The sequence below is a fragment of the Cottoperca gobio genome, chromosome 13 (genome assembly GCF_900634415.1).
Source record: "Cottoperca gobio chromosome 13, fCotGob3.1, whole genome shotgun sequence".
NCBI lineage: Eukaryota > Metazoa > Chordata > Actinopteri > Perciformes > Bovichtidae > Cottoperca > Cottoperca gobio.
In genome coordinates, this window is record NC_041367.1 from 9,490,210 (window position 1) to 9,517,644 (window position 27,435).

Here is a 27,435-nt window from a genome sequence, read left to right on the forward strand (position 1 = left end):
TAATATTACTTTTGTGTTTTATGTACTGTAAAACAAACTTTAACATTTTATTAATTAATGAATGTTTTTAAATAACTATGGTTATAGGCTACCTACCATATGCTAACCTTGGCTTTATTTGTGTGTTTTTGATTATTTATGCATAACAGCTTTCCAATGTAGAAACCACCAACCAATTAGTTGACCTTTGACCTGTTTGACCTTCTAAGCCACAGGCGTGTCCCTATCTCCCCAATTATTGAAAGGTAGCACAATACAACACAAAAGCAAGAGTAACGCTGTGAGGGGTTTTATTTAATTGTGTTTCATGAGTTTTTGTGCATGATCACAGAGGTTTTTATTAAATGTTTTTGCTTTGTGTAGATTCATGGTTAACAGAAATTGCATTTTTTTCATTCACAATTGGCAAACATTATTTATAGTTGATTCCAGTTCATATAAAATCTGCACACCAACTCTGCGTGACTCTGACATACGCACAACTCTCAAAATTCATACACACACATTCAGACACAGTATAAGAAAGAAAAATAACATACAAAACTGTCTCTATACGGAGATATCAGGTTTAACTTTACTGATAACTGCATTTCTTAAAAGCAGAAGGAACAAATCATCACAAAAGTAACTGGAAATCAAGGCAAATCCTTTAGTAGTGTATATTCCTTCAAAAAAACGTGATGAAAAACATGCACGGCGAGAACCACCGGATTTAATGATACAGTGCGTCAATTTTAATTCAATTAGGGACACTTACACATGGATTTCTAATGTAAAGAAGTTTGGTTTGGCAGTGCACCTGATGAATGTCTAAAGTTAAATTATATTTCATGTTTGGCATTTCAGCACAGGATTACCAACACAAAGGCCTCCCTTTTATTCTCCACTGTATTTTCACAACTTGCATGTCTGCACGAAAAACAAGATTTACCCATATACCCCACTGAAAACTTGTTAAATGATCTTTAACATGAGAGAAATGGCAAATTGAAACAGACTACGTTGTTCTTTGAAGCCACAAACTCAATCTTTCAGTAGCCTATTTTTCAGTGTCGCTGACAACTGACTGAAGGAGTGCATATTATATTTACACCATATAATGTAGTTATGTACTGAGGCGCTTTACATTTTTGTGTGACAAGTCTCAACTCATTTGCTGACCTTGGAATGGATTATGATCTATATGCCTTTTGTTTGACAATAAGTTTGGAAAATGTAATTTTCTTTGCACTGAACCTTTAAATCAAGTAGCACTGACGTTGATTCTCAGACAGCGATCAGTAATGGACGGAGAACCTAGTATGACTTTTGCACTCCAAAGTATTGTTTAGCGGGGGAATAAACACGAACACATTCAAATGCACACAGAATAGATATTCCTTATGAGGCATGGTGACACATCCTTGATAAAAATAGTTTGCATTTACCCTACAACTTATAGTTAAAACAAAAACGGAAAAACAACATATACATTCTTTTTTTATGATTAAATATGTAGAGATTCAATGTTTCTTTTCTTTTTCTTGGCCAATGATATGGGACGATCCTTGCTTTCCATTAGTGCACGCGACCTCCATGCATACATTAGAGCACCATGCACCTACTGGGCAGGTTTCATTCAAGCATTTCATTGGTAACAGACTCTCCCTGATGCTTTAAAGCTTTTGAGAAACTCGCTCCCATGATGATGATGATTATTATGATTCTGGCCACAACATTGACTCACTGGAAAAATACAAAACTATTGAACCCAGGCCAGCCAGCATAGAGTCACCTGTGCAGAAACAGTGCAACATTGGAAATCAGCAGTCCTTTAAATCAAAATGTCTCTTTTCCTACCACCTGAGTATAGGATGGATCAAATATTATCTATTCACTACGTTGCTGCTTTCGGTCACATACTACAGCCCGACCAGACTGTAAACTTTACAGAAGCCAAGGCACAGTGTTGGATTCAGTCTCACAAAGGCTCGGACACTTCAATGTGGCAATGCCGTCTTAGATAAAGAAACATATCATTTCTAATTTCTTAGCTCAACGCAGTATTGAAAGAAATGCATGATATCATTTGGGGAGCTTGTGTGAGATTAAGCACCTCCATGGAGAGTTCATTACACATCCACTAAACAAGAGTTTATTTGGACTTAAATCGGCTGGAACTCCTCCTCAGGTAGGCCGGGCAGGTTGTGGTCTAAATTAGCACTCGTGTGGCTCGGAAATGAAAAAGCTGTGGAACTGAAAACCTGCGATTAGGACGGCTGAGGGTCACAATGGACCAAACATTTATTTCTCTCTCCCTCTCTTTTTAAAATCACCTTCTCATTGTCCTGTTCTCCTGATCCAGTCAGGTAGAGATGGAGCAAGGCCTTCAGTCCAGACACCAGCAGGATGCTCTTAGAAAAATAATTTAGTAGCACTTATAACTCAGTGACTGGGAGTGAGTCCTTAGAGCTTGTTGATATAATAGAACAAAGCATCTTTATCACTCTTATCTGTCATGAAAGGGAGATGCTGTCTGTTCCTGGTGGGTTAAATTTAAGGGGGAGATCAAAATAAAAAAACTAAGCCAACAGCTAAATCGGTGCAATGGTTCTCAGATTTTGTTGGCATACAGTGTATCCTCATCGCTTTCACTCTCGTCCTGAAACTCATGGGCAAGCAGCGACTTCTTGGAGCCCATGGAGGTGAGCCGGATCTCATCGTCATAATCATCTCGGTGCTGTCGCAAGCGGTGGAAGCCGTCTTTCTGTCGATTAGATTTGGCCGCACACACACACCAGATGATGCACGCCGTCACCACCAACGCTGTCATGGAGGCTGCTGCAAGGAGGCAAAGAAATACACAACTCAGCATGTCTGCTTAAACAGTTTTTAACTGGGATAACGTTTAAAGACTTACACACTTTAACAAGTAAGTAGTGTCAATTACAAAGATGTGTGAGAAGACACTGCGACTAGTGTCAAAGAAATCTTTTGCTAAAAGGAGACTTATTGTGTACATAAACAGTATTTCAGGAAGGGAAATACTGTAGGGTTATTGTGTAAAAGATCACAAGACTAACATACTAGGAGGAGTCAAAATCCAATAAGCAACATTGAATCAAAACATTAAACTGCAGGTTTCCATTTTATCACATCGCAGTTGCAAAATACAAAACGACAAGTTGTTTTTTTTATGTGGACACGTCACATTATTTTATTTTTTGACCTGCTTACCTGCACTGGCCACTACAAACTCTCTGGGCAGGCCAAAAATGTTGTTGTCCATGTCAAACTCAATGATGATGGAGCTAGCAGCGTCATAGGAAGACACCACCACCTGCAAGAAAAAAAAAAAAGAATTATAAAAATATTTTTCTATTCCTAGTTTGTGTGTGGTAGCCTCTGAATATGAACTGCTTTACTAACTTTACTTCTTAACTAACTGTTCACAACACTCAAAATGCAACAACACAAAGAAAATGCCAAGCTCTACCACATCATCTGCATTCTGGAGCTAAAAGGCATTAAGCCGTCTGCTGCAGCGCCCTACTGAAGTGGGGTTGTTAATGACCTAATTAGCAAGGCTCATTTGCAGGTGTGACTGCTCAGTATAATCTGATGCAGGTTGTCTTGTGTGTCTAAAATAGGATTTGAGCGCTGGCTCATAAATATCCTAAATTACACCGCTATCTTCTGAGAGGTAAATCACACAAATCTCAGAATTCACTTTTTGTAACTTGCTTGACTTTTTCTCCATAGCAAGTGTGAAGTGTCTCATTTATTCAATGTCATATTTGAGTGAAGCAAAGAAAGCAAAAAATGGGGAAATTAGACCCAACGTTCAAGAAACAAGGATTTCAAACCATGTGGTATCAGACCTGATTCAGTAATGTGTGAACACACACCCAAAGAGTAAGTGCACCCTCTTGATCCTAATTTATTTCTTTTTTTTCTGTTATCAATATGGAAACTACAGAGCTCCAGAATCCACTGAAACTGATGTCAATTTATTTTCCAGAGGAATGAAATGCGTCCCTATGGCCTAAGGAGGAGTATTCGATGTCCTAAGAAATATGGGGAGACTATTAAAGAGAGGAAATACATGTTGGCCCCATGTTATGATTTGGACCTTGTGTGTGAGCAGAGTGAAGCAGACCCCCAGAAACCCCTGGATGACAGATATACAAGGAACGCTGCAGTTCTTCCAGATCTCAAACTGCCCCACAGCGACGGAGGCCTCCCTGCTGAAGAGAGGACCTCCAGCAGCATGTCACCGATCCAGCCAGGACCTCTGATGATCCACGGCTTCACGGTACCGGAGTTCCAGCAGACATATCATTCAGTGGTGGATCCCCTGCTCTTTAGGCCTTGCGGGAAGCTCGCAGCCTACAGTCTGGAGCTCGGCCGTAACATAAAGGACCATCTGTTTCAAGAGCTGGCCTACCCCACGCTGCAAATTTCAGAGCAGCCAACTAGAAGGGTGGAGGTGATGGAAAGATTTTGTGTGCTCCGTCCCTACACCTTTCATAGATGTAGACCGTAAAGGGGAACCACAGTAATATTAACCCACAGACTTTCTATAATTTGAGGGTGCTATTTTCTTTTTCATTTGTCTCTTCATACTTCATTTAGACAATTTCTGTTTATCCTTCAAATGTAATGTAGCAGCTGGATTTAGATTTCAAATGTTTGACAATAAAGATCCACTTTATAAACTGTTTAAAAAAGACAAATAATGCAAAACCAATTAAACCAAAATCTGTGAATGCTGCATTTTTATTTGGAGGTTTGTATCTGCCTAAAGTGCTCAGTATGCTGCGTGTTCAACAGGGTACATGTGGTTGCAGCTGAGGCACAGCTGATTTCTGCTTGCTAACACTTCATAAAAATCAATACAGTAATCAAAACCAGACATTGTAAGCTTCATCTTTTACTCAGCATTATCATCTCCAGTAAGTTTTTTTTTTTTAAAGGCCCAGACCATGTTTGTTTTCTTTTTAAATCTGGAGGTAGAAAACGTTTGCTAAGTAATGCAATAAGTATGCATTTCAAGTGATCGTAATCCAAAATACAAATGAGGAACTATAACTTTAGGGGACTATAGATACCAAAAAGCATCTGGAGGGCTCAGGTTATCTTATTGTCAGCACACTACTATATGGAGAAGTGTACAAGATAAGAAAGAGGACAATTAAATTAAAAGACTGAGTAAAACTAAATAAAATGTAAAAGAAACGGTGGAAAAGGAAATATTTGTGAAAGAAATAAGAACGTCAGCCATGATAACATAAGTTGTTCTTTTGGCTCCATCTAGTGGCAGCACAGGTAAATACCTTAGTTTAGGGTTAAGGGATATCCCATCATGGCCATCTTCCTTAAAGCTAGTACATTCTTAGACTGCATAATACAGGATATGTAAAAAATAGTGTACCTCTCGACGTTGTTGTTGGTAGCCATCAGCAACGGCTTCAATGTTGTGGTTGCCAGGAGCCAGCAGCGCGTGAAAGTAGCCGCCCTCTACGGTAAAGACCCTCACTCCCCCATTCAGTACAATGATCGCGCCAACTATAGGTTTTCCACTCTTGTCCCTCACCACGCCACGCACCCCTTTATGGACCTGGGTGGGGTAGAAATGGAGGGCAAGTTAGGGCTGTATGATGATGGGGGAAATTAAAATCTTAAATCCTTGACTTGAGAACTAATACTACTATAATTTTATATATATATATAAATAAATATAAATAAATATATATATATATATATAAATAAATAAATAAATATAAATATATATATATATATATATATATATATATATATATATATAAATAAATAAATAAATATAAATATATATATATATATATATATATATATATATATATATATATATATAAATAAATATATATATATATATATATATATATATATATTTATTATGTCTTTAAAATGCTTGTCCATACTGCTGCATGACTTTCTAAAAATAAAAAAAAGATTTACAAGTAATATAATTGTTAATCTATATGTAACAATGTTTAACAAGTCCATTAAACATCTGCGCTAATAAAATCTTGCATCGTACCTCCACCAACATGCTTAGGAGAGGCTTCTTGTTCTCAGCCCAGAGTGTGGCCAGCTGCTCCGCAGGAGGGAACAAACAGCAGCCACTATACACTGTGATCTCTGGACAGTGGCCAGAGTCCATGCTGAAGTCCTGGGAGGACACGTATACACAACATGACACATGAGACAGCACTGGGGCACATGCCAATTTCTGGCTTTGCTTTAACTTCTCACAGACAGATATCTCCAAAGTAATATTATATAGAACATTTAGGATCTCAAAACTTCTTAAACAAGGTCACAATATATAAACATTTTGCAAAACAGACTCACCTTCATGCTCCCCATGTGACTTTGTCTCTCTGCTGCCCTCATAACTCCATCTGGGATGTTGCCCACTGAGTTACAGAAAAGTTCCATTAGGTTTCTAATGAACATGATTAAATACCAACGCGACAACAGGAATTATTCATAGCGCTTAAATGACTTACTCTGCCCATTATTTGAACATTCAGTGTCCCCGAGGTGCATCTTAGGGTGGTTGTTGGCATAAACGTTTGCCAAGTACTTCAATGTGCCCTCGTTTTCAACTGGAAAAAAAAGAAAACCACACAGCCTAAGTCAGTGCTTTGCAAATTGCCGCTATATAAGGTAAGTTAATAACTACAAATGAAAAGCTTCCATCTGTAGGTGTGAGGAAAACTAACCGACACAAATCACCATCCCTGGGCACTGCCCCTGATCTCAAATGTGTGCAATCTTAAAAGGGGTTCCATTTTAAAACCTCAATGAGCAATTATACTATAAATAATCTAACAATGCTGATTATTTACAAACTTCTGAACAAAGTATTCAAAGAAAAAGAAGTTTCCTGCATAACGGTGTTACCAGACTGGACAGGCTTGTCATAGGGGTATGTAGCAACAAGGGAGCCTCCATCGAGGGCCACAGACAGAGTGTAGCTCTTGTCGAGAATCAACTCCATCATGGCTTTGGTCTCTGGTTGAGCCTCCACTACACGCTGTGACGCATTGCCTAAAAAATAATTAAAATCAGAAGGAAATGTTAGAGAATGATTAGCTTTTTATGGCAAGTGTATTATTGTTTTGCACACACACACACACACACACACACACACACACACACACACACACAACTGACCAAAGAAATCTGTGTCCAGATCCTTGCCATGAGCATTGTTTAAGCCCTGAGTGGAGGTGCACTGCTTCTCAATAGCCTGTTCTCGTCCATCTGGGTTGATAGAAGGCACGATGACAATCCGGGTCTCATTGATCAGCTAGGGAAGAGAAACCGAGAGTGAACAATTACATACATGACTGAATCAGATGCTGCATTACTGGGGCTGGTTAGAGTGCAAACTGAACCCAATCCCAGATATGAAAAGAGTGCCGATTGTGAGAGTGAACAAAGAATTGTGTGAATTCCTATGAGAGAAATGTGTTTTAAAAGGTTTATTAATGAATGCATGCTGAAACAAGCTGATAAGAGTCCAGGCTATCAATACATTACATTTCCTGAGACCGCCCAAAACTCACCCTGGTGATTGCTGGGTTTTTCCCATAGTTGATACACAGGAAGGCAGCAAACTCCAGCAGCAGCTCTGTTCCCACAGGGGCATTGCCATGGATCCCCGCTGCAAGGCGGATTTTGGGCTCAGAAGGTTCAGCTTCCCCTGGGTTGTTGGAGATCTCCAGAGCCCAAATGGTTCGAAACTCGATACTTTGGCCCAAACTGGACACAGAAGAGAAGAAACCAAAACCTACGTCAGTGTTTTAAAAAGGGAGACACGACTTGTCAATAGGCAACATTTGAACTAAGAGATATCACAATGAAACTTCCCCAGTTGATTACTTACGTTAAGAACAATTGTTTTTCATATTGCAAGTTTTCTGAAATGTTATGTTTATAAATATACAAATAAGACATTATCTTATTAAATATCTGAATATTGTTTAAACTTAGGTTCAACAATCTTGCTTAATTTTGTTGACATATTCATTTAAAAAGTTTTAACAAAGGGAATGTTTTTTCTTTTTCTTTGCATCATTCCATAAATCAGAAAATACTGACAGCACCCCCCCCCCCCCCTTGCACAGAACTCCGACAGCACCCCGCCCTTAGTTTGAAGCAGGGGTTCCCTGCTCCATGCTACACCAGTTTGGGGGTCCTTGGCCTGAAAAACGTTGACCCCTGCTTTAGAGATATGTATTCCATACATTTTGCAAGACACCACAGGTGAATATGGTAAACATTTTAACTAATAGATATCACCATGAAACTTCCATAGTTGGTTACTGACATTAAGACAATTCTTTTTTGTATTACAAGTTTTCTGAAATGCTGTGTTTGAATATGCAAATAAGGCATTAATTAATGCTAACTTTTGGTTAATTTAGGAGAAATCTACAGGTGCAAATAGACAAAGTGCAGTAAAATAAAAACCTAAATGTGTATTTTGGATGTTTTCTTTCCACCAGTCTGAAAGAAGACATGTTATGGAAGCAAAAAAGACCAACTCCAAAAGTTGAACAGTGCACGAAAAGACTATATTCTTGCCTGTAGTGTCTTTCCTTAAGAAAAGTAACTGAAGTCAGGAAACACAGAGCCGATCTGGACAGTATTGACTTTTGGAATACAGAGGATGAAAGAGGTATGATGTCAAACATGTATGTGTCCTTAAAAAGAAATGACGTTGGCTGGTTCAAATACCTGTGTAAAGATGTAATTTTGGGAAAGTTAAGTGTGAGGCCTCTCACGAAGCCGGACATCTCTTTGTAGCGTCTGTAGCGGAAGCTGTTATCTGTGGCCGTGCTCTTGACCAACTGCTCCAAACCCTGGCCTAGAGAGAGGTCCTTGATTAAAGTATGGAACTTCTTCTCCGATGGGTTCTGTGTGGGTTGGGGGCCCTGGACAGACTGGCCATTGGGGTCCGAGTGCACACGTGTCAGTCTGAAGTCCACCACCTCTGCTCCACTTTTTGAGACTGTGGCGTAGGTCCTCACAGGTTTATAACTGGACAACAGAGATAAACCAGAGATAAATAACAGCACAGAAATATAAAGAAGCTTCATGGGAAATTCTCCATTTGTTCTTCCTTCTGAAATTCAAAACTTACCCATGAGCGGAAGCAGTGATAGAGTAAGTCCCAGGGCTCAGCAGTCTCCAGTAGTCTCCAGTACGAGCTGTGGTGATGTTGTGGTCTATCCCCTCCACAATAATGGTGGCATTGGGAATTCCTGTGCCATCCTGAATGTCAGAGACTGTGCCTTTTACTCCAATGTGAACCTACAGAGACACATAACCACAAAAACATGAGTAGATGCAAAACTGAGTAAAGTGAGAAGAAAGCTCTGGGTGATGTTGAGATTTGTGTACCTGGTGTATAAACTGAAGCAAGGACCGTCGATTTTGTTCCCAGTAATTTGGCAGTTCCTTGCTCATGGGGTACTTCACACAGCCCAGCTCGATGGTCACCTCAAAACAGTTGGTGTTCATGTAGTTCCAGTCCTGCATGCCACCTGGAGAAAAGAATCAAACTTTAAAGCTTTCACTTAAAGCATAATGACAAATTCTATATTCCACACAAAGAGGCGTTAATTAAATGTTGTGATTAACTGAACACAGGCATAGAGAGTCAAGAGGTGGCAGATTTACTTTACAGTAGTTTCATTTAGATTAGTTTTTTGACTGAACGCACCTTTTTGCAGACAAGGTCTAACGGCGAAATGATGCGTCTTTTATAAATGTCATTGCAAGTAAAAAATCCGACTAAATTTGTGAATAAAACATGAATATCCATCCTCTGTGTATGTTGAGACAATAAAAGAGAAGTTTGAATTGGCCAAAGAGGTGTGGGCAAAGCATATTTTCTTAATATGAACAACTTTTCCAGATTATGTGAGTAAACTAAACATCTCAAGTATATAAGGGTGACTTGGCTGATCTCCTGTGGATGAGAAATGAAAGGAGGGTGAGCGATGTAGGCTTACCAGGAACACTGTACCAGTTGGCACCATTGGTGATGCCATCCTCAAAAAATTCCCCAGGGTACAGGTCCTGACAAGGGTGTCCATTGTGCATCAAAAGATTCTCCTGCACACACATCAAACACATGTGAGAACACAACAATGAGTACTGTTGTGGTCAAGTTATCAAAGCTCGTCTCTCCACAGATTTACAAAAGCAAGTGGCTTTTAAAAGTCCTGACTCCACATTTAGTTTTTCAACTACAACATGAAACCACAAGCCGACATTATCCCAGCCTGAGACAGATCCGACAGTGTCCGGTTACCTGAGAGTAGGCGCTAGAAACCTGCTTAAAGACTTTGTCATCCGGCGACCGGCTGTACTCAGATGTCCCCTTTTTGTCATCATCATAGGGGTAGTTGACCACCATGGAGCCTAAGTTCCACATCACAGAGAAAATACAAACCAGTAAAAAAACCACATCTAGATTTGAGGTTAAAATGCACTTTACTATGCGATACTGGTTGGCCTTTCATTATGTAGCCTAATATCTTAGATATAAACTGTGGATCTAAGGCCGTTTAGTTACCCTCTATAAGAGAAAATACTAAAAAACATACAAAACATATACAATATTTAGAACTATTATAAATAGGAATAACAGACCAGATGTCAAATGGTGGAATTGAAACTAAAAGACTACAATCTTTTGTACTGAAATTTTAAAAAGACACCGTACCTCCATGGAGGTTGGCTGACAGGATGAAGGGGTTGGTCTTCAGCCAGTTCATCACAGCTATAGTCTCCGGCTGTCTGGGATCTGTGATGGTAAAAAACTGGTCTGGGAAGTTGCGGTTCAGGTCGATATTATTGCTGTTGTTTCGCCCTTTGTAGCCCTTTACATCACCTGTGAGGAAACAAGACAACACTGAGGATAAGTCACCGACATGCATCTGTATCTGTATCCACAGCATGCTCCCGCAGATGAGAGGAACCTCAGCTCCAGACCCCCCCTCTACTTCCTGTTACATATAAGCAGCAGCTATCAGCTAAAACATATTGGAAGACAGAGGAAGTGAAACTTTACTATACGAAGCACTATGGTGAATGTGGTTTTGCATGCACCGTGAGCTGTAAACAAGATAGCAGTTTGTGAAATATACTCGAGGAATGTTAGTAAAGTGATCAAATTACTGTTTGAATCCTATAATGTTACACCGCTGCTCATGTATCCAAAGCATTATATCTAACTCCTGTGTGACCTGTACATATGGCAAAATATTACAGGTCCTAAATTCATACTATGCAGATAGTGTTACTGCATTGTTGCCTGTGTAAGAACTCCTTAGTGCATGTCCCTTACCTTCAGTGGCTGCCTCATAGCCGTCAGGGTTCATAGAGGGCATGATATGAATACGGGTATTGTTGACCAACCGAGTGACCTCCGTGTCAGTACCATAGTTACGGCACAGGTACTCGATGAGGTTGAGCATCAACTCTCGGCCCACCACTTCATTACCATGCATGTTGGCTACATACTTAAACTCTGGCTCACCTGGCATGAAAACAACAAAAAAAGGGAGTGAACATTTCTAATAATAGACATTAACATAAATCACTTTTACAGACAAAGTATTCCTGACACTTAAAACAAAAAGGAAGTGTCCCAACTCAGTCTAAGACGTACCATGCTCATGGACAGTGGGGTTGTCCGAGATGACCAACACATAGAGCTCACGTTCTTCCACGGAGCGGCCAACCTTGTAAAGATGAGTAATAGAGGGGAACTCGCTGCTGTATTTGCGTAAGAACAGCTCCATGTCTGCGTAGTTGTGGTGACGAAATACCTGAGGCTGGATGGGCTGATGTTCTGGTGGAAGTAAAGGAGGGCTGGTGTTGCTTCTGTCAGAAGAGACAAGCCGGGTTTGGGTGGAGTCAGCAGAGTTGGTGGTGGTGGAGAGGTTTGGGTCATTGGTGAACGGCATGGATGTAGTCACAGTGATGCTACCTGCAGCCTCATTGACCACGGGTGCCAAGGTAAAGTTTAGTTCTGTGGCTTTGCCATCTAAGACCTGGACACTGTGGACTGTCATTGGTGTGTATCTGTGTACAGAAAAAGAAAAGAAAAGAAAACACATTCTTGAGTATTTCCAGTCCACCTTAAAATCCCCAGGAATTAGACGACAAAACAAAACAAAACAAAAAAGTCATCAGTGCAGTTTCCTTTAAATCTCTCTACCAGGAAGTCATTCACCAATAATCCTGCAAAACCCAAGTTTCTTAATATCAGTTACAAAGAGTTACTCAGTAACTCTAAGGAGGAAGTAAGTCATGTCATGCGTTACTTTAGTGTAGCTTCAATGTTTAAAAACTTTGCTTTGTTCATTTTGATCTGGCGACGCGCAGCGAAGAAAGCCCCGCTCGCTGTGCTGTCATTGGGCATTGCAATTAAATTTAAAACCCAACAAATATTTGCCATTTTTTTTTAAGTGCTGTTCTTAGATAACCTTTTTCTGAAAAGTTCAATGTTATTACTCACCCTGGGGCCACAGCTGTGATGTTGTACGTTCCAGGGAGTAGAAGGCGGTAGTAGTCCCCATACTTTCCTGTGTTCAAGTTGTGGCGAATGCTTTCCACCACAATGCTGACATTGGCGAGGGCAGTGCCATTGACGGCCTCTTTCACATAGCCATGAACACCTATATGGACCTGGAAGACATCAGGATTATAAATACCAAGGACATGTTGCTATACTGGAGAAATGGTACGCCAAAGGTATCAGGCAGGGTTTGATTGTAGCATTACACATTATAATGAATGTTGATGTATCAGTACTCCCATTTTTTGTTACAAGCGCTACCTTTTCTATGTAGGCTAGTAGGGATTCCCTGTTCAGATCCCATTCCTTTTGGAGCTCAGAAGCAGGAGGATATTTGCAGCAGCTCAGCTCCATGGTGATTTCCAGACAGTTTCCATAGAGGTAGTTGTAGTCCTGCATCCCTCCTAGAGAACAAGCAAAAACAAATCAAGCTTGAAATTGCATTACAAATTGCATTATATATTACTAAAGAGAAGGGTGTGTCTAAATTCAGGAATTAAACTGATGTGTACAACATGTCATTGTGAAGTACATTCTTAAAACATGATCTGCTTCCCACTGGTGCAAGGCCAATTCATCAACAGAGAAAGACACTCTGTCTGGAAAGGCTTGAGGCCGTCTTTGTCTCTTCAATGCCACAGTTTAAAGATAGTGTGTAATGTGGCATTAAGCCATGACATCTGCAGTAAGGCAAACAGGAGGGCACACTGTTCAGCTGGCTTCCCACTGGAGCGCCAGCGGGCAGCCAGAGGCTCCCTGGCTGGAGGGTTGTCATGACTGCCTGCTGGGTGGCTGCAGGAACCCATTCAAACAGCCACCTTTTGCCACTTTGCAACAGTCAAAGTGAAAGAACTCAAACATCAAACACTAAGAAAAGCACTTTAACAAAGCAACCAGCGTCCCTCCAGTCTTAAATGAGGAAGACAGCACCCACACCGCAACAAACGATAGATAAGCACGTTCTTTGACAAAACATCGAATAACCACAGCCCCAAGACTTTACAATAGTTTTTAACATTAGTCCTAAATGGGGTGTCATGCATAATCCTTTAAACAGTGCTTTGTGCAACCTATTTCAAATTCCTTTCTATTGTATTGCATTTATAAACCATTGCACAAGATTCATACTTCTGCCAATTTTTAAAACAATGCCATCTGCTTGCCAGCTGATAAGATCTTCCTGAAAGTCATTTAGTCATTACTAAATGCATGATGTGCAGTTAATAAAAACCAAATGCAGCTAAGGAGAAAAGCTGCAGGCCGGTATGTGGTACACGCCTTGGCTCTGAGAGCAGGCGTACCAAAATATACACCACAAACACAAGTTCCTCAGAGTCATCCGCGGACAAGCAGCAGCTGTTCGGAGGTCTGAAGCTTGGCGAGGGGGACTGTAAACTGTAAAGGGCAACTTCGGAAGAAGGCAAAAACTCTAACGCCTCTGCTGACACGTTTCAGGCGTGTTTTTCAGCTTTGCATTGATGTAACAGAACAGACACAGGCTTCATTTCTTTATAAATACTTGAAGATAAACCCCAATGTATGCCCCCGGACTAATCCATCAATACTGAACTGGTGAGTACATTCACACAGGACAATAGGGACCATGCCCTCTGAGCTTATTTTGAAGGTGGTGGTGTGTAGAGGTGTGTCCGTGTAATTCATTAGAGGTTTCACCCTGTGTAGTGGCAGCGGAGACAGCAGGGTGCTATGTCAACCACAAAAGCTTAGCCTTTACTAAATCTCACGTGCGAATGATGAGCAAATAACACTAGATCTATATTCAGCCGTGACAATGTGGGGAAATGCATCCGTGGCTGCACCAACATGGCAAACAACACCAAATTTTTTTTCCTCCGGTTGGTCACAAGACGTTAGGAGTCGTCCTGTGCCAAGTAACGTTAAGTACTTTGTTCAAACGGAATGAGGTACCATTTACTTAGAGTAAACAGCAACCCGTATATTAACAGAGCATAACAAAACACACAGACCCAACCTTAAGATATCCTGTTTATGTACCGGATCCAGTGACACACCCTGAATTTGTCTGGAACCCACTGACCAGACAATGGAGCCAAAGTCAGAAGTGGTAGCTCAACTTTCTGTGTAGGACACAGGGATGTTTATGAGATGACTTTAAGGGTTTAGTGATACACGGCATTAGTCAAACACTTAAAATGATAATCCACGAGGAAAAACTAATCTAAGAAAGTATTACTGTTTTATGACTGTCAGCAGTTTGAAGTGCAGCAATACGAGGTGTGAACATCCTCAGGCACTTCCAGGGCGTCAGATTATCACAGCAATAGAGCTGTATTTCCACACAGTAAAATTATATTCTTGACCTTGTTCTCTTGCATGTTTAAAGGCAGTGACATGTGTCTTTGGATAACAACAACCTAGGCCCACACATTTGAACAAATGACTTGGTTTAAAAATGTAAAAATGAACGTGAACGCTGTACAAGTCGAAAAGCTAACAACCAGCAAGTTACATTTTCAACCGTTATGTGCTGACGGTTACAAAAACAGAGCTCAAAAGTAAAGGACGCCCTCCGAGGCCAGACTGTGTCAAAAGATTAGGAGTCAAGATAACATGTTATGCTGAATCATTATTTCAAGCCCTGAAAGCCCAACAAAAAATCTCCTGTCCCCGACTCCGGGTCCTGGCTCTTTGCCTGGGCCCATCATTATGTCATACAATGTCCTGACCGTTTCCATCATCTGCCATTAGCCTAGTTTTAGCAGTCACATTTCATCCACTGAGATATGTCAGACAGATACAAGCACCATCTCTTCAACAGTGTTACACTTTTTGCAGTCAATCTTCATCTTGAGATACGGACATTGTTGCTGCTAATAGCTTTACTAACTAACTCCTATAGCAGCCTGAACCAGCCTGAATACTGGCTGTTGCACTTGAGAAACAGCTACAACAAAAGAGGTAATCTTCTTCAGCTAAAAACGTCATTCAGTAATCACTGTACTTTTCATTTCTGATGACAATTTAAGCAAATATTTACACAGATAAGTAATGGTAAACTTTTGCTGTTGTTTAAAAGGTGTGTGCTTAAGGCTTTGGTAATGATTTACAGCTCCACTTTCTGGCTGGTGGTAGGACAATGTGACATGTAATGACATTATATCAAGCTTAAAGTGACATAAAACTGAACTTTTTTTTAAGGGTATTGAAATTATGTGTCAGTTTAACTACCTACATTAGAAAATCTGGTCAATTAAATTAGCGCAGGTCTTAAAGAAACTACTTTTGCTTACAGCCTGTAGATTTCTCCCAAACAGTTGGTCCACACAATCAACATACATGCAAACAATCACCAATCACAATGCCAATTCATAACACCACAAGCTCAGAATTACATATATGGTTAAAAACTGGGTAAGAATATTGTCCTGATGGATGAATCCAATTTTAAATTGAATTTGAATGGTAGTAATTTGGGAGCAACAAATGGTACCTGCAAGTGGAGCATCTGGCTACACTAAATTAAAATCAGAAAATGTCTACACCAAACATCAAACACACACTTGACAGAGAAGTAAGGAATACAATGAGAGCAAACAAGGTGCTAGTTCCGGAGAGCTACGGTTTAAATTAAGTCAATGTATCTAACCAAGGCAAATGCATGGTAATCCATGGGAAAGCACCAATTGGAAGACACAGTGCCCTCCTAAAATTAACTACAACAATGAAGGCACATCTCAACAGGAAGAACTGTGTGGAAACCTGAAGCTGCAGACACCAACACCACCAACCCCCCCTTGACAAACCAACAGCTGATCAAGTTTCTGTGTGAGTGACACAGAGTACAGCCTTTTTCTGAACCTGAATGAACAGTAGAAGGTGGGGAAACAACACAATCTTTACAAGACATTAAATACTCTTAAAAGAGAACAGGGATACATATATATAAATGAGTGACAAGAACATAATCTAACAGTTCATACGCTTTAATATGCCAAGACTGAGCTGCCATGGTAATGTCTACTGCTCTAACACTTTCAGTAATTACAGGCTTTGGCAGAAAAACATGAGTAATGCACTTTGAGCTTAATGGTTTCCAGTTTTTTTAGCATTTTGACACCTCGCAAACCCAAACCCAGGTGAAACTAGTGTATAAGTATGAGACTACTTATAATGGGGCCTTTACTATTCTATTATATGTACCTCTATTCACAAAACCTGTCAATAACAGGTTACACAATGCAACTATAAGACGTGCAACTGAGCTTCTTAAATAAAGCTAGTAGTTACTGCTTATAAGCAGCTTTGGAACAAGTTGTTCAAGCTGCTCTCTGGAATGTAACTTGAGCTACTCCGCTCAGAGGGTATTGAATTTTTTCTTGTGGTCTGCAGTGAAAAAAAACCTTGAGGAAGATATCTGCTAAAAATCCGTCCAGTCTTGTAATACCACTTCTCCCTCTGTAGTGAGTCACTGTAGCACCAGTGTGCTCTCAGTACAGAGGGAGAAGAAGCATAGCTGCCTGACCATGGAGGTATTGTGCCTGACTAAATACTACAACCAGGTTCCGTGTCTATTATAGTTTATTTATTAGATTACATTCAAAGTGGTAGAAACAAGAAAACCACCCGCACCACCTCGTCCTCACAGCTGACAGGAGGCTGTCTCATAGCTGTCGGCAGCCCCGGAGAAGCTTCAGTCAGCAGTTAGCTCGAGTCGAGCCACAGCGGCCGCTCTCCTGGCTGCGCTGCCACTTCCAATATGCGGGTCGTTTTGTAGTTTCTGCCACTTTGGAGTTAATCCAATAAACAAACTGACTGACAGGCATTACACAGGAGTAAATGCAATGCACAATATAAAAAATAAATCAACTAAAATATGAACATTAGAGATTGTATGGACCCAGTATAGAGGTGAAATACTGCCCCCTATTTCTTCTCGGAATTACATAGGACACTTGCAGGATGTGTACCCCCACAGCTGAATTCAGTTTTAAAATTGCCCATGGCTTGTGGCCCTTCACAAGATTCAACTACAATAAATAGTTTTCAATTACTGAACTAGGCATTTAAAACAATGAAAAATGGATCATCTTACCGGGAACGTCATACCACTGCGCCCCATTGGTGATGCCATCTTGAAAAGTTTCTTCCAGGGCATCGGGACAGTTGGGCTCCCCAGTCTTCATCACCGGGTGGTTCTGGGAATACACCAGGGCCAAATAGCGAAACAGGCTGTCGTCTTCTGCCTGGCTGTAGTGACCCTGCCGCTGGTGGGAGGCCGAGTCATCAAAAGGGTAACTGGCAACCAAAGTGCCGCCATGCAGGTTCCCTGACAGCACAAATCTGGAGAGACAATGGCACATTTTAGAAGTTTGCTTTGGGCGTATCGTCAGCGTCAGTATAAACAGTGAACTATTGACTCTTTCAATGTATGGATATGCAAGTATTCTATTACAGGGTTCCTAAAGCTTAAGGCAAGTTAGATTTAAGACTTGTTAAGACTTTTTAATGCCTCAGAATTAAATTGAAGAAAGAAACAACATAAATTATTGTGCAGACTTTGAATAAACCTTGTGTATAAATTGCCGGTTTAAGTAATTCTGCTAAATCTGGGCTTAATATCCAATTTTCATAAGTTTCATAAAATCCTACTTCCTATGTTTGCATTTTTTTAATATTTTGAATGATTGATTTAAGCGATATAATACCAATTATGGACTTCTTTATAGATTTATGAATTGAATGCCTAAAAGCTTTGTAAGGATCCGCAGGAACCCTGTATTAAGAAAAAGTTGATGCAATCCTTTAAAAAGTTATAGGAAATAATTCTGCTGTGTGAAGCTACTTAGGGTTACATGTAGGGAGAAAGTCTTTCACACCATGTCATTATGGCGTCCCAGGACAGCAGTCCTTGCTGACTTTATTTTGAGTCACACATGTTACCCACTAAGGTCCTAATAAAGAAGAAAACTAAGATACTCATAATCAAAAAAATATGTGCAACTCTTTAAATTAGGGCTGCAGCTAATGATTAATTTCATTAGTGATTAATCTGCATGCTGTTTTCTGTCTCTTAAATATGGAGATTGTCGGCTTTTCTCTGTTTCATATATTTAAACTTTATATCTTTGGGTTTTGGACTGACAAAATAAGACATTTAAAGACCAAACAATTAAATCGAGAAAATAATTGTTTTAAATAGTTATGGGATAGCAGATAGCATAGAGGCAGTCAAGAAACAAGGGAAGAGAAAGAGGGGTTGGGGTAGGACATGAAAAACGGCCCCCTGCTGGAATCAAACCATGCACTTTGTGTTTATATGATATGTGCCCCAAACATTCAGCAACCAGGAGGTACTCACTTGTTCTCCTTGATCCATTTGATCACAGCCATGATCTCGGGGATATTAACTGGATTGACAATCTTCCCATCATACTGGTCAGGAAAGCTTCTGTTGAGGTCAATATTTCGGGCATTATTTCGTCCACCGTTTTGGCCACTGCAGTCTCCCTCTATGGACTTCTCGAAGCCGTCGGGGTTCATGCTGGGCATGATGTAAATATCCGTGGTGTCCACCAGCTCAGTTATACGCGGTATCTCTCCATATTTAGTCAGCAGGTACTCCACAAGGTACACCAACACCTGCCTGGACACGGTTTCGTCGCCGTGCATGTTCCCGATATATTTAAATTTGGGTCTCCCCGGTGCGTCTCTGTTGGGGTCCTGAGTGATCCGCATCACCCAGAGCTCCCTGCCGTCCACAGACTGACCTATGCTCGACAGGTTAGCTAAATGAGGGTATTTCTGAGCTAAAGAATGTAAACGCCCAGTCAGGTCAACATAATTATAGTATTTGTTGTAAGTTTCTACCGTTTCCCCGGTCGAGGGGCTGACGCTTCGTGTCCAGGCGTCACCCGGGGAGACAACAGGAGAGAGAAGAAAGGCGCAAAGAAGTGTCACCCGGAGTTTCGGCGTCGTCAAGATGTGCTCCCAAATGTGGCCCATGTTGATGTGTCTACTTCTTCTACACTTTCAAATTAAAGAAAAAACACCAGGTCCGGAGAGTTTGCTCCCCAGCGACAGACGTATTTTGCTGTCAGAGCCTGGCCTGCTTGTTTCCATCTACTTCCGCTCAGCTCACGGGGTCAGCAGGGAGGAGCTCCTCCGTGACGTCACATTTTAAGGTGGACCGGGGGAGTTTGACTTTATTTTTTATTATTTTGCTCCAATTTCCACATTATAATATACATTATATAATCCCTTAACACCCCCGAAATGGACCACAGGTACTTTAATTGCTGTTTTATAAACGGTTGTTTACACCTCTGTGAATAGGCTATATACGTATTACTTCTCATTATGCTTAAAGCCTACATTTACTACATTTATGTTTACATTCAGTTTATTCATTAGTAATACTGTCCACCACAACTTTACATCACTCTATTTTATATTTGATTTATGTTTATATTTTAGCCTTATATTTTAACTTGCAATACGTTTTGTTCATTTTGATTTTCTTTCTTTTTTTTTTTTAAATACATATTTATTTTATTTTGAGAGAAATTAGAAGCATTTTATTTCGCATTTTCGTACTACTACTACTACTACTACTACTACTACTACTACTACTACTACTACTACTACTACTACTACTGATTTCATACCATTATGTTTCATTTAGTCTTTTCTTATTGCCACAAGGTATACATTTTCAAGCCATTTTCTTCGGCATTATTAATTGTACTGTAGAATTGGTGAAAAAATAATAATAATTAAAAAGGTTAAAAAAGTTTTTAAAAAATAATAATGGCCTTTTATGCCTATAATATCACTCAAACCTACACTGACACTTAGACATGGCCACACAGTAATGTCACACAAACTTGATAAGCGTGGAGTGTTTCTCTTTGCTTTAGAGACTCAATATATTTTAGTTCTATCAATGCAGCAGGAAGTCTGTAACTCTTTGTCTTATGATGATCTGAGTTTTGGTTAATTTGAAGATTATTAAGTTAATGTATTTACCGCTCATTCCCTGAACAAAATGTAAGGCTCAAATGTAAAATGAATTTCCTCTGTGGTTTTCTTATCAGTGCTGTCATGCTGTTAACTGTTATCAGCAACTTATGCAATGACCCATATTCTGTGTATGGGTGGCGCAACCACCTAACCTGTTTGCATTTTTGAAAATAATGCATTAACTTTTTCCGCTTAAGCAAGAGCTCTGTTACAACACTATCAGAGGATGACATTTGGACATGATTTACAATAATTAACCGGTAGCATGATGTTGGTGATATTGTGTGCATTATTTTTATATCTTAAACTGCATATTTTATGTAAGACTTCCTAAAAGAATATACAGCAAGCAATACGAGAATTATCTTATTTTACACTGCTCAGCTTTGGCAAAAGCTTCATTGTGTCCCTTTTTGTGTTTAAGGTATGAATGGAGAAGCCATAGTGTAAATGTACCGCAATATAAAACTTTCCAAAAGCAAATAATGAAAATAAAACACAACTGAGCATCATGGATGTTAGCAGTAGACTCTTGTCTTTGTGTTTATTTTATGTTGCCCATTCCTTATTTATTGATCACTGGGAGCTCCATCTTTACCCACAAATATGAGGAGGAAAGCCTCTGCGTGACATCTCCTCCCTAAGGCCTTTAACTTCCTCCTCTTCTCTCCTCAGTGGCGCGTCAGTCAGGGGCTTCAGTGACCGTTTTTCTTTTTTTCCATCATTTCTCTTTATTTTCATTTGGCAACAAAACAAAAGTGTGATTAACATCTTGATTGTGAAGCACCAGCAAAAGTGTCAGCCATAGTTCACTAAGGTCTGACGGAGCTGGCTAAAGCTTGGAATGACTGGGTGAAAGGGAGGAGGACGAGGAGGAGGAGGAGGAAGGTGGAGGAGGTAAAGAGTGAGAGGTTGGGAGTGGAGGCTGCAGCTCTCATTGCTGGATTCGACGCAGCGACTGCACCTGGAAGGACTGAGCATGGGAGCCCCACTCTCTGTAATGTTTGTACTCGCCACCATGACGATCACACTCCATGATGTACTGGTAACCACGGTAACCTGGAAACTGGTAGCACACCCAGCTGGAGGAGGAGAGGGGGGGGGGGGGTGCATATATTATTGATTGGAAATAACCACACTTCAAAACTATGTGAGAAAAAGGAAGTCGTTAAATAAAGATAGGCCTCTTTTACTCTCTCATACAAAGTGAAATATGAAAGATACAGAGACAGTATCAGGTCATTTTAAATGGATGTTTTTTGACAAGACACAAGACCTTTGTTGGAGTTGATCACAATCAGAAAATGGGAAACGTGCTCTTGACAAAATCTGATTTCCGTATTTCTGTTATATAAATATATTCAGGAGATACTGTCAACCATATTCTTTCTTAGAGGTCACAGTGTAATACGTTAGGTACGTACAAAAACTGATAAATAACGTTAAAAGCTAGAATGTCACATAATAAGCAGCTTTTTCATACAATATAAACCTTGAAAAACTGTGCAGTATACGCCATACAGAAATATCAGACTCCCTTGAAAATCTCAGAAGTGTATCCTGATATAATACATATGATACCTAATTACAAAAGTGCATTGTTGAGAAACTAAAAGTAGTAATTGACAAAAGGAAGTTGCAATAAATAATGAAATACATAATTTGCATTTACACTCCCAACACTTGCTGATATACTGATCCGTTATATTGTGCCATGTAAATGCAGCATGTTGGTTGATGCTTAATGAGTTCAGAGGTTGATACTTACGAGCCACTCTGAACTTGCATAGAGCCAATCTCGTTGTTGCCCCAGCCCATCGCCTGCAGAGAGGGGTAGTCATCGTTTATCTCCCACTGACGTCCCATGAAGTTCTCCTTCTCGAACACCACCATCTTGGACTCTTTGTGGTACTAAAAAAAACAAGTTATTTTTTCATCATATTCATCTCATTTATGTGTCTCAAATGTTATAGTGCATAAATATCTATGTTATATTGTTCTTTAAATCTTTTTGTTTTGCTGCATTAGAAAGCTGGCATAAGAAACTATGTAGGCTTGTCACACAAGAAACTGAGTGAGTCAATTTGATGAGTCCAATTTAGTGCTTTTTAACCCTTTTTTGGAGACACATGAGAAGTCAGATAGAGGTGAAACAAAAGCGTTTGGAGTGGAACAGAAACTCACAGCAGAGCAGATGGGGCGGAAGGACATCATCCTCTCAATGTGGTAGGCGTTGCTGCCACTCCACGACTCCCAGTGAGGATACTCGCCTCTCTCCAACACAAACTGCTGTCCACAGAAGCTGGAGTGCTCATATCCTGCCCAGCTGTACCCAGCAAGCAGGCAAACACACGCACACAACATGCAGGACCATTAGGATAATACAGATTCATTATCAGATAGAAGATCTGCTTAAGATTTCAAATGTTGCTGAATATAAATCTTAATTTAGGTATTTTTTCTTTTGTGTGAAATATTCTGCAGAGCTCTTATTTTGACTTACGCTCCACACTCCACCTTCAGGGAGCGGATGTTGTCAACGCCACACTCCATGATGTTCTGGCAGGTGGAGGTAAACTCCAGACGCTTCCCTTGGAAGTTCTCCTGGTCGTAAACCGTGATCTGTAGAGGACACAAATGCATACATGTAGTATGCACATGCCACACGCACACACTGATGTGTGTACAGACACACGCACACGTCATTGACATCATCAGGCCGGGCATGAAATTAAAAAAGAACGTAATCTGCTTTTGTTAATCAGGCATGGCAAGACATCACACTCACCTTCCATGGTCCCAGAGGGTTGGGATTATTCAGAGCCATGCTATGTGTTTCTCAATGCAGATTTACCTTCAGGGAGCAAGGAGATGTTTACGTTAATATTAAAGAAACATTACACAGTTCAAACACAACCTGTCACCTCCACATCAACTAGAACATGTGTTTGTGAGCTAATGTTTGTTATTAATTGCCTATGTAGGAGGTATATTCATTGTCTTTGTGTTAGCATGTTGCATACAGTAGAAAGAATCTTGACCTATATGAAATAAAATCTAAACTATTGCATATCATCTTTTTGGGTGTGAACCTTTTCTTGCTACATGCTCACACTTGATGATGCAGCTGTTGATGTATGTACAATGCTGTTTGTTCTCCCTGTGCATGATCAGTATGTGCATGTCTGACCTCGGTCTATACGTTTATGTGGCTCAGCAGAAACAACAAAGGCAAAAGACACAGACATGTAAAGTGACAATGGTCTGCACAGGTCTATAGGATGAATGGATTGAGATGGAGGGCTTACCTGACCGGCCCCAAAGAATAGCAGTGCAGTGCTCACAGGGGGCTCCACAAAAACGATGTCCTGACCCCAGAGTAAACGGACCTATTTATACATGCTGGTGCTGAAAAGCAGCTGGGCCTGTGGGCCGGGGCAGGAGTCAGCACATTGCTGTTCCACTCATTGTTCAGCACTGAGCTGCTGGGCTTTATTTCTCTGCAGTGGGACTGGATGGAGGGCACCGTGCCCAGTGCAGATATGCACAAGTTCCAAATGGTCCATGACCAGCGGGTTCTGGCACAGCCTGGTCCAGGAAACAGATCATCACAGATGTGTATGGTGTTGCCAGGGACTCTGTTCGAAAAACACATTTAGAGTTCAAGTGTAAAGCAAAGCACACAGACTACAGACCGAACATTTAAGCTTTGTTGGTACTTTTTATTTTCTGGATGAAAAATGACAAAATGACAGACGCTTTCTAATAAACAAGCTGGATATGTATTTTAATGATGTACCTACTGTATTTATTCCACACTGTGCTGTCTCCGATCTGCACGCCATGTCCACCTCAACTGACCCCACAACTCTGGTCCTTTCACCTTTTCTCTCACTCCTTTATACACACATGCTCAGTCATGCACACACACAGTCATGCACGGAGACAGGCATGCAAAGGTCGCTTCATGCAGTCACATATACATTCAGAACAAAAGAATACACTTAAACATCCATTTAGACGGTGACAACTGACCTTGTAGTCAGTATACAAGTTTAAATGTCACTTAATGATTTCATTTAATGCTTTTATTCTTTATGGCGGTAAAAATAACGAATATTAAAACAGCCACTTAAGCTTGAACATGTTGCAAAAGTACATTAATGTTGTATTTTATACAAAATTGAACACTTCACACAAGCTTCCCTACAGGTCGGTGTTTTCAAAGGAGTTCACCCAGCTGTCTAAACTCTAAACTAATGGTCCAATAATGCATTTCCATTCTTTACACCCATTAATACTCAGAGTTGATGAGGAATTAAATAATTCTCTGAGACAGTAAGTTAGTTTGAGGTCTGTCTGGGAGCAAACTGTGATTCCGCAATCATGTACGTATGTAACTGTAATATGAAGCTGATAGTGTTATAAGCTAAACAAACAGCATGTGCGTGTATCAGAGAGTTGGGGCTTTTCTGTAAGTGTTTAAGCAAACTGATATTTCAGTCACACCCAGAAAGATGATGAGAGATATGATGTTGACATTGTCTGCCAGGTTACCTTGTACATCCTGTAAGCTCACAATACCAATATACTGTACAGACTAATGCTGTCGATACTGTAAATGTAACATGACTTGAAAAGGTGAAGATAAAACTATAACATGAGATACATAAGCCTCAAAAACACATACAACCCCCATCTTAAAAAGGGTTAGGGTTAAATGCCCCCAGGCTTGCAGGTAACATAAATGTGTACATACATGTTGGTGGTCACACAGGTAATTAAAGCATCAGTTCTGTGGCCCCTCGTAAATGTCTCTGTGTTATAAACTCAAACTGAGAAGCAAGAGCTGTGATTAAATGATTAGAATCAGAGGGAAACTGATCTCTCTGTTCTTCCTCTCGTGTCTACACTATAAATGTCTAAAAAGCTTAGACTTCAAATGGGTTCATATTTCTAAATGGACTTGCATTTATATATATCTTTTATATGAGTCTTTTTATAGGCATTCAAACATTCAAAGCGCTTATGTTGCCTTTGAATTTTGTAAAACAGAAGATGACATTTCCCGTGGGTTCTTTTGCTTTGCTCTAATAATCCCATTTATATATTTATATAAATATATATATATATATATATATAGACCTGTCTGCTTTAGTTTTAGCCAGTATTTAAAAGATCACAGTGCCACAGGTGTGTGAGATCCCTGGGCAAAGACTCATACACACATGTAAAATAATGTATTCAAACACATAGAAGCAGTCAGACAAAATGTAAATATTTCCTTTTGCTTATAGAAACTAAAAAGACATTTAATGTTAATTCATTTTGGTCGCATGATTTCTATTTGTATCTGTTTTCACAAGTTAGAAAAAGATAATATTCTGTTAGTGTGCATGTACATGACATGAGCATGTAGGTGGGGTTGTATGAGATGTGTATGTATAGATACAGCCTGTCCAGCACTATAACATGCAAAAGAGAGTCCAACACTCGCCTGTCTAAACAATAGAGAGATGGATGCCGCTCCTGCAGTCAGCACATTACACACACAGGGCTCAAAGGCTTGGGCCGGCTGCACTAAGGATCAAGGGGAAGAGAGAATATAGAGGGGAAAGACAAAACAGATCACATAGAAAATGAAGGAGAAAATGACAAAAGGGTAGGATAAAAGAAATAGAGAAAGAATTTAGAAAGAAAGTGTGAGAGCGATGTCTGCAAAAAGTAACTGGTGTGTGCGTGTGTGCGTGTGTGTGTGTGTGTGTGTGTGTGTGTGTGTGTGTGTGTGTGTGTGTGCAAGCAAACTTTCTGCTGATGGCAGTGACTGTCCCTGGTCCTCCACAATGGTGCTGGACAACAAAACAGGCAGCCGAGTCAGCACGACTTGCCCACCGATAAGCAGCGTGACCTTTGATCCCCCCCCCCCCCCCCCCTCCACAATGTACTCTAAAGACCTCACAGCCAATGAGAAGTCAGAATCGGGCCTCGATAGCCTCAGCCTGGATGTGAATGTATATATATATCCCCACTAGCAACGCCTGCGTCCATTACTTTCACCAAAGGTCGGTCTGTTTGAACCTGCAATTGTAACTGTAAGTTTCAACTCTAAGGTTTTCTAACTCTTTAAGAACTGCTAAAAATCATTGGAGATTAAGGGGGATATTGTGGTTTTCCTGTCTGCTCACACATTGGACCGAAAGAGCCAAGCAAGGATGGGCTCTTAAACCTTAACTTTGGACTGAGTAGATGGAATATTGACATAAAATGTAGCAGGGTATGATTTTATGTTTTAGTGCTGCTCTCATGTTCAGTTGAAATGGATGAGTAAGATGAGGGGCCGCGGCAAATCCTTCATCCTTAAAGGTTCTGACAGATTAGTTCTTGATGGCTGGTAAAGAGTTATCTTGCTCTATTTAAAAAGGACTAAACCACAGGGGATGTACAATATACAGAGGAAACAGTGTGTCGCTAAGGAAAAGCTTGTTGGGATGGACTTGAGCATGAAAACATTAAAAAGAGTCCAGTTACAGAAGAACATTGATTTACAAAAAGTACATTATTGCTGAAATCGGCTTACTTTTTCTCTATTTTGCTTTTCAAATTTAAATCGAGTGAAATGCCTTGAGGTTTATGTCTTAGTACATTCTAGAAGAAAAGAAGTGCAAAGGAAAGAAATGTGCTGGACTGTTTTCATTTCAGGTTTTAACCTTGAAGTTGAACTTCAAAATGTTTTGTTTTACTTCCAATGGTTTAACTTCTGAACTTGTTGAAGCGATGCAGTGCACTCTGGGGTCTGTCAGTTCACCATG

General features: G+C 40.2%; 3 protein-coding genes across 3 annotated transcripts; 1 reads left to right on the forward strand and 2 right to left on the reverse strand.

Annotated features, from left to right (window-relative positions):
* Positions 1-273: 273 nt before the first annotated feature.
* On the reverse strand, positions 274-19,741 carry cpda (carboxypeptidase D, a). Its single transcript, XM_029445985.1, has 21 exons — positions 18,966-19,741; positions 17,700-17,947; positions 12,887-13,029; positions 12,566-12,735; positions 11,714-12,129; positions 11,390-11,581; positions 10,766-10,933; positions 10,352-10,461; positions 10,050-10,152; positions 9,436-9,578; positions 9,176-9,345; positions 8,770-9,072; positions 7,596-7,791; positions 7,201-7,336; positions 6,928-7,074; positions 6,531-6,629; positions 6,373-6,437; positions 6,059-6,190; positions 5,414-5,599; positions 3,217-3,319; positions 274-2,820 (listed from the first exon to the last, which is right to left on the reverse strand). The coding sequence occupies exons 1-21, from the start codon at positions 19,607-19,609 to the stop codon at positions 2,594-2,596; spliced, it is 4,101 nt and encodes a 1,366-aa protein (XP_029301845.1). The 5' UTR covers positions 19,610-19,741; the 3' UTR covers positions 274-2,593.
* On the forward strand, positions 3,620-4,748 carry LOC115017498 (uncharacterized protein C22orf31-like). The gene is made up of 2 exons (XM_029445986.1): positions 3,620-3,894; positions 4,001-4,748. The coding sequence occupies exon 2, from the start codon at positions 4,010-4,012 to the stop codon at positions 4,523-4,525; it is 516 nt and encodes a 171-aa protein (XP_029301846.1). The 5' UTR covers positions 3,620-3,894; positions 4,001-4,009; the 3' UTR covers positions 4,526-4,748.
* Positions 19,742-21,188: 1,447 nt separating the features above from the next.
* Positions 21,189-23,482, reverse strand: cryba1a (crystallin, beta A1a). Its single transcript, XM_029446611.1, has 5 exons — positions 23,415-23,482; positions 23,130-23,248; positions 22,811-22,952; positions 22,395-22,537; positions 21,189-21,708 (listed from the first exon to the last, which is right to left on the reverse strand). The coding sequence occupies exons 1-5, from the start codon at positions 23,451-23,453 to the stop codon at positions 21,561-21,563; spliced, it is 591 nt and encodes a 196-aa protein (XP_029302471.1). The 5' UTR covers positions 23,454-23,482; the 3' UTR covers positions 21,189-21,560.
* Between the last annotated feature and the right edge of the window lie 3,953 nt (positions 23,483-27,435).

Coding starts and splice junctions, on each gene's coding strand:
- LOC115017498 (XM_029445986.1), top strand. CDS start 4,010: ATGCGTCCCTATGGCCTAAGGAGGAGTATTCGATGTCCTAAGAAATAT.
- cryba1a (XM_029446611.1), bottom strand. CDS start 23,453: ATGGCTCTGAATAATCCCAACCCTCTGGGACCATGGAAG. Junction 22,953..23,129: donor CTGAAGGTGGAGTGTGGAGC/GTAAGTCAAAAT, acceptor TGCTGGGTACAG/CTGGGCAGGATATGAGCACT. Junction 21,709..22,394: donor ATGCAAGTTCAGAGTGGCTC/GTAAGTATCAAC, acceptor CTCCTCCTCCAG/CTGGGTGTGCTACCAGTTTC.
- cpda (XM_029445985.1), bottom strand. CDS start 19,609: ATGGGCCACATTTGGGAGCACATCTTGACGACGCCGAAACTCCGGGTG. Junction 12,736..12,886: donor TACTAGCCTACATAGAAAAG/GTAGCGCTTGTA, acceptor GATGTCTTCCAG/GTCCATATAGGTGTTCATGG. Junction 9,346..9,435: donor TGCTTCAGTTTATACACCAG/GTACACAAATCT, acceptor GTGTCTCTGTAG/GTTCACATTGGAGTAAAAGG.